At 41.9% G+C, this 7698-nt stretch overlaps 1 protein-coding gene across 1 annotated transcript; it reads right to left on the bottom strand.

The window, feature by feature from the left end:
- Positions 1-2584: 2584 nt before the first annotated feature.
- LOC141912233 (uncharacterized) lies at positions 2585-3304 on the bottom strand. Its single transcript, XM_074803452.1, has one exon. The coding sequence runs from the start codon at positions 3302-3304 to the stop codon at positions 2585-2587; it is 720 nt and encodes a 239-aa protein (XP_074659553.1).
- Between the last annotated feature and the right edge of the window lie 4394 nt (positions 3305-7698).

Genomic DNA, 7698 nt, shown 5'->3' with positions numbered 1-7698 from the left:
TGTTACTATCGCTGAGACTTTGTCCAATTGGCAATTGTTCAAACCGTGTCCGATGGGTTTGACGCGGTATAATGACACCCTTACGGCGAAATAGAGTAAAATCGTTATGACAAGATCCCGGCGTCGAGTACGGGTCAACAGTCTCCCGATGTGCATTGGGACAAGTACCGCTGTACTGCGTTCCAAGGAAAAACACACCAGAATCCACGTAGAGGTTTTGATTCCAAAGTTGTTTGCAGGTGAATTCATTTCCGGCGTAGTATACGGACTCACGGATTCGAACCCAACACCTCAGCTTCAGATCGATAGCAAACATCATCCGCGGCCTCCTCAGTAACTACTGGTGAACGTTCTTAACGAAATCTAAACGGCTAATTTTCTTATCCGAACAATTATAAATAGCACCTTGCTCATGACACTTACAGCTATCAACTTGAACCAAATCAGTAGATCGCGATATTCCGTCATCGACGGCGGACGCTTGTTACTTTCAGAAAACAGCAGATCGTATATTCCGCTCATTCACAGATGTCGATTTAATAGCGGGATACTTATTTCGACCGCGTTGAAACAGTATCAGTGTCTTGAAATAATCACCAAGAATTGCAATAATGGTAAAATATCGTATTGCACTCAGTTCGGCAATCATAGGCATTGTTCGGAAATTCCCACTTCAACGGTTTTCTAATTCATAAACATTACGGAGATAGGATTGTTTCCTGCCTTTCTTTATAGTATACGTCAGTCTTTGCCTCATGGGTCAATTCGTTTATAAGATGGCGGATGAGCGAAAAGGTTTACGTTTCACTATAGTGGATTATCAATGGGATCCTGCAAGGTTACTGAGGGATGCGAGGGTTCGGTAATAATCCGCAAGGATCGCTAGTGGCACTGAGTTACCGCACTTCAAGTTCCTTCCCCGGGTTCCTTCTACATACGAAATAGATTTGGAGTCAACTTTTGTCGCTTAGCAAATCAATCTTCAGTGATATCAATGCCATATACTGAGTAAGAAAGGGAATCTTATATCTATCCGATGAATCGGTTGATAATTGCTGGAAGCCTAACAATCGAGTTCAGATCTCATAGAAAAAGGAACTGATTTTCACTACGAATAACCCGATGTTTTGTTGCGCGATCTGGTGTTGTTGGTATCCAATTGACTCTTCAGTATCAAGTGCTTGTGACTGAGTACGCCCTAAATGTTGTGACCACTGAATTTCATTTTGCCGAACATTTTAACGAAAACTAACAAAGAAAATCTTAAATTCAATTTTTCTTTTATCTTCTCCGTTGACAGTCCAAACGACAATGATTTGTTATCGATTCACCACGATGAAAAGTGTTCGAGTTGAAACATTTTGCCAGAGATGGGCCAGTTACCGGTGAAATGACATCTCATAGACATTTGTCAGGTTTGCAGGAGGTATTCCAAAGGCATTTATTTGCCAAAATTCAAATGCGTTCACGACTGAGGGGTATTTGTGGAAAAGGAACTTTAAACTAGAAATTTTACAGTGTATCGGCACGATTTCAGAAGAAAGCTGTGGTCGTCAAAATTCGCGTAACGCTAATGTGAAAAAGGTTGGTTCCTGGCTTCGGATTTAATGCAGACCGCCACCGACGAAACTATAGTGGTACCGTTGTTATGCTTACCACACTTGCCATTGAAAAAGGTCATCAATTTTAGTGGGGATTTCTGTTGAATAGCCAGAAAACCCTTATTAGGATTTGCTGCCCTTCGAAATTAAACCCTATTGTAATTCTTTTGACTATCGCTAATATTTCTTTTTATTCCATTCGCTGTTTGCTGAGAGTTTACTATCGCGACGGTTACCTGTTTTTAAGATAACAACTTACGTATTGATAATATCATTTTCCATATTTGGTGCCTTATCCAAAAAGATTTTGATACTTAATAAAAGTGGATTTACATGAGTTTGAATAGAAATATAGGTTTTAAGAGTATCTAAAATTTGTATGATTTTCCAAAGCATTGATCCACTAGAAACACTAAAAAATCTGACACCATATTTTGATTTTGCAACAGGACACATTCTTTTTCAAAGAAACAAAAATACTACAAAATTACAAATAGATTGGAAACAACTTATGACAAGTTTTTCTCTGTGGTATTTTACTTGATTGCGGAATACATGTCTCATTTTGGTCTTTACATAGCCCAACAGTTAAATAGGGGAATACTTACTCCATTTAGTGAAGTTTATTGACTTTTGAACGATGTCACCAACTATGAAATCGTTGTAAAAATAATGGTGCTACGGCATCTTCGAGCAGGTGATCACCTGACCGGTGACGTGGCGGAATTTACGACTGGTGGTCGTATACACGATGAAATTCACGCACGAATCCAGTTGTATGAACACCTGTACAAGCGGATGCGTGCGCAGTCTCTTGCCGCCGTAAAAAACCGCCTCGACGATGCGCTCCACGCTGTTCGGGCTTTCGCAAACCAAAAACATCGCGACGATACCAAACGCCAGCAAGGTCGCTTGTAATTCTTGATCGCCGGTCGTCCGTTTGGCGTCTCTCCCGTCCGACGCCTGCTCGGACGTAGCCGAGGTCATCGTCCGTCTTTTAGCGCGGGCCGCGAGAGACCCGCGGATAGGATCGTATTGGTCGCGGTTAAGAGGCAGAAAGGTAACACGATTACAAACGCGGATAAAGTGACCAGATTAGCTTCACGCGGTATTTCGTTTCCGAATCGCAGCATCAGATGCCGGTCGAGCGGCGAACAATCGGGCTTCTCCATCGACAGCGGTCGGCAACAGTACCTGAACACGTGGAGCGCGACGCTCAACGCGGCGATCGCTAAAACCGCGCAGTTGACGCGATTCCGACTGCACAGAACGATCGACTTCAACGGTGCGACGACGTGCAACGCGCGATCGACGCTGATCAACACGATCAACCAGTTCCTGAACATACGCAGGATCAGATGAGGCGGCGCCAAGTAGACGATGAACCTCGGCCCGATGAACGCGTCCGGCAGGTAGAAGAACTCAGCCGCGTGCTGGTAATACGCGTAGAATCGCCGCGCGTTCACCAGCGACACGGACACCGCCAGGAAACAGTTGTCGACGACGGCCAGCAGTCGGAGCAGGTACAGGGCGTTAGAACGCGACCGGTGACGCCGCAACACGGCGAAACTGAGCGCGTTCATCAGAAACCCGAGCGCGCAGATAGGCGTCGATACGTAGGCGAGCACGACCAACCAGACGGCGTTCTGCGTCGAATACGGACAGCGCTTGGCGACGACGACGGAAGCGTTCATCGTATCCATCTTCTAACAGCTCGATCAATAGAGATTACTGAATGAAGATCGTCGAATCGGTGTCGATTATTCGAGAGAAAATTATAGAAAATGACCGCTATTTAGCAGCGCAGTAACGCGATGAGACTCGCCGTGCTTCATTATACAGAATTTTCTCGACTTTTTTCCGTTTATTCGCTTTCATAATTTTTATATTATTTGAATTATATTCGAGCAATCCATCCACAATTCGAATGCGCCGTGCGCTGCTCAGCGTAGACGACATACGTTACGTTGCTCCTTTGTCCATTCGACGATGAGGTCGAAAAGCAATTCAAATTGATAAGGCACCGACCGATGCCAAATAGGTCTCCAATGTAAGGATCCGCCAGGTTCCTCGGTAAACCGCGTCGCTTCTGATATCTTCTGATCTATTTTTCTTTATAAGTCATACACAAATTATCGATGAAATGATAATGATAAATAAGATTTATTTTTATATAGCGCTAAATCTCATTATGACGTCGAGCGCTTAACAGATAGAATATTCAATATAACAGATAATCAAAATACATTTTTCCTTTGAGCTTAAACATTTCAGTTGTCAGTTTCATTAAAAATATGTGTTTTCAGTCCTTTCTTGAAAATTTGAATCGACTCGCTCATCCGTATATCTATCAAGAAGTAGGAAAGTCGGTCTTGCCCCTTTTTTAGGCTCGAATTGTGATATTTCGTCGCGTAACACCGACAGTGCGTACACATAAGGGGACAGAAAAAAAGTTGAATTTCAACCGGAATGAAATTGTACCTTTTTCCTCCTAATCGGTCGGGTCATTTTGCAAGCTGCGATAGAATTCATAATCAGTTCCTTTCTTATTAGTGCCGGGTCTGCTATTAGCTTGAGCGTCATTTTAGTACGTAACTGTACCGGATAGATAGGTGAACCCGGTCTGGTCAATTATTTTAAGCACAGCAGAAATAATGAGAAACAATTGTATCAATTTCTTTGGCCTAAACGATAACGCGGTCAAAATCAATTTTGTGATCGTTTCTTCCTCTAACGAGCTACGATTTTCGCCAAATTATGACACACGCGCATAGATTGTACAAAATTGCGCCGAATCGGTGACAAAATAATGATGTAAGTAAGACATTATCGTAGGGTAAAAACATCAATTTTATTTCGATATTATTTCGATCCTACTGACGACAATTTTACTCGATCTTATAATGATACCGTCAACTGGAAGGGAGCCAACAGCGTGATAACTTTAGCATCTTTTTAGTTATCTTACTTAGTGAGTTAATTGTACCAGTTGAAACTTTGAATAGTTGTGATCCGTTTTGTGTTAAGCATGATGGTGCGTTGAATAGTTATTCTGATTCTATCGTTAATGCTTCGTTAAAAGCGAACGGACTTGTAATCGCTTTTCAAGACTGTCAATGAACGCAAAAACAGTAATGAAAAAGAAACGTCTGATGCCAATACCGACATAAAAAAAATAAGAGAAAACGCCTTTTTGACATATGGAAAGAGAACGATTGCCCAAATGTTGGTATAATTTGTGAGATTACCCGCGATGCGATACGAACGACGTATCACACGGCTATCAAATATCATAGAGTTTATTCTAAACGCAATGAACTCTATAATTAAGCTAAAATCTTAGCAGTTATCACAACAATTTGTGGAAAGAAATTAATCAATCCAAACGTAATAAGCTCTGTTATGGTTGACTATCATGTCTGTTGAGCCTCCGAATATGTGAACATTATTCTTGTACAGCGTAGGCTATGATCAAGCTAAATTTACTGAAGATACGATAAGTGGTTTCAATGCTGCAAAGGTTTTTGTCAGAAGAGTTATTCAGTTTGTTTGGGTGATGTTGTTAACGGAATACAGAATCTTAAACCTCATACAAATGATGGAAAAACTCCGTACTATTTACTATTAAACATTTACTATAACTATCGTTTCTATTCCCAAAAATAAAAGAATAGGCATGATGGACTACTTTTTCGAAAGAATAGCGATAGTCGTTCGGTTGTCAAAGGGGATGGGTACAGACGGCAGATTGTCTAGGTAGTGGCTGTGTAGGCAGACAACACATACTGATGTATTCGGACTGCTCAGTATCTAGAGCAGTTTTAGGCTACAAAACTGTCTCTCACTGAGCTAGAGATGCATCTCTTCGCGAAAGCACAGAAAACAGAATTTGAAGGGAGCTTAGAAATTTGGGCTCAAGTAGAGTATATACGGGAAAGTAGAACGACGAGACTTATCACAAGAAAAAAATCAATGCGCCAGAGTTCAGTGTAGGTTAATTTTACTTTCCGACATCGCCGATATTGCCGACATTGGGAAAGGGATTTTGATGTAGGTTAGTTTTACTTGCCGACATCGCCGACATTGGGAAAGAGATTCTGGGCGTGGATAACCCTTATATAAAGTGGCTTGGATCGAGGGGCTGGGTGTGTGCGTGGATACCCTCACATAAAGTGGCTGGGATCGAGAGGCTGGATGTTTGGGTGATTTGCCCTTACATAAAGTGGCTGGGATCCTGGGATCCGTCGATCCCAATGTCGGCGATGTCGGCAAATAAAACTAATCCTCTTTCCCAATGTCGACGATGTCGGCGAGTAAAACTAACCTACATCCAATTGACGGCACTTCTCACTGTATGATATCTTAACATTGCGTCTGAGAAGCCAATCACAACCTACCGTTTCTATATAATCATACACCGAAGGAACCACAATCCCATATACTATCCACACTGATCATGTGACACTAGTGACGCGGTCACTTCTTAGTTTGCTTTCGAAGCTATCGGACGTGTGTGGTCAGCTGTTTTGTGGTGAGTTTTGTCTCCTGCGTTTGCCGATTTTCTGTGGTTCCTTTCCGGTAGCATTTGGTATTTTTCTTTGGAATTTTGTTTGTGGTTTCTTCTTTAGTTTTCGTCCCCTTTTGCCTGGTTTGGAGACTTTGGTGTAGTCATCTTGGATGAAACACTGGGTTTATTAGTTTTAGTGCAGTCATTTTGGATGAAACACTGGAGTTTATTGATTTTAGTGTAGTCATTTCGGATGAAACACTGGTTTTTATTTATTTTTGGTGCAGTCATTTCGGATGAAACACTGGTTTTGTTAGTTTTAGTGCAGTCATTTAGGATGAAGCACTAGGTTTGTTAATTTTGGTGCAGTCATTTCGGATGAAACACTGATTTTGATGTTTTGGGTTATACTGTACCGTGATTTTGGGTTTAAGCACGGGCAGATGGTCTTTTAGATTTTCTGGGATAAGTGCAGTATTTTGGATGAAGCACGGGAGATGGATTGATAGTGATTTTATTGAGGCAAAATTCTCGTTCAGGTTTGAAGTGCTAGGGTACTTTGGTACATTTTGACCGTCAATGACATTTAGGTTACAGTGCTACATGCGTGATTGCTTTTGCCTTTATTGGGACGTGGGTAAATACTGTAAGTCACAGTGCGTGCATTTCGCTAGATTTATTTCATTCATAGGCGCATTTCCAAGGTCTGGATTTGGAATTCATTTGTGGGATTTCATTGGCTTTTCAAAATTCGGTTTAATCTTACTGGGCGTGTAAAGGCAATCTGGTGACGTTTTACCTAGTCCTTGGTCTCGTTTTGTAGTTAGCGGTAGTGTTGGGTTAGCATCAAGTCCTGTTAGTCAAATCGCTTTTCAGATTTGAGGACAGTTTTGGAGCTCGGTGGTATTATTAGACTTGTTTGACTGTGTATCGTACAGAGGATTTAAGGTGAGTTTTTATTAGTGTATTACTGTCGTATTAGTTCTTGTTTAATTTAAGATGGTGGCTAGAGAAATAATTTCGGCATGTGGCCGAAAATTTAACGTTTTTCTGGTCTGGTCACATGTATATATTTGGTTAAACTTTGTCGACGGTTGTTAGGATCAGTTTGCTAATACTTTTAAATTTTATTCCTGGTACGATGCGGTAGTAATTTTGATGTTCTTTTCGCTTATCTGTTTCAGAGATGGAACCGGTGGTTTTAAAATTGTCAGACGGTTTGAAAACGGTGGACATCATCCCCATGTTATTGAAATTAAGAGGGTTAGATCTGAACGTAGATCGGCCTACAGCCTTCGCTAGGTTCGAAAGGCTTAAGCCACTAGAAGCGGCACCGAGGAAGTATGTGGATGATGCGGTATTTTCTATGACTGGTAAAAAGATGAGTGATCTGTTAACGCTGGTGAACTGGGAGGAGACGGAAGGTCCGCTGCTAGCGCACCACTTGATAATTTTCGCTAACGAGAACGCGAACAAGCTCCTTCAGGTACCAAAGAAAAGGAAGTCTGTGCCCGCACCTAGTACAAGCACGGTCGGTGCGGAGAGTGGTGCGGTAACCCCAGATGGGGTTTCTGAACCGGTGAGTGTTTT

The sequence above is a fragment of the Tubulanus polymorphus genome, chromosome 10, assembly GCF_964204645.1.
Source record: "Tubulanus polymorphus chromosome 10, tnTubPoly1.2, whole genome shotgun sequence".
Taxonomy (NCBI): Eukaryota; Metazoa; Nemertea; class Palaeonemertea; order Tubulaniformes; family Tubulanidae; genus Tubulanus; species Tubulanus polymorphus.
The sequence above is the reverse complement of the archived record's forward strand: the minus strand, read 5'-3'. Positions and strand labels throughout refer to the sequence as shown.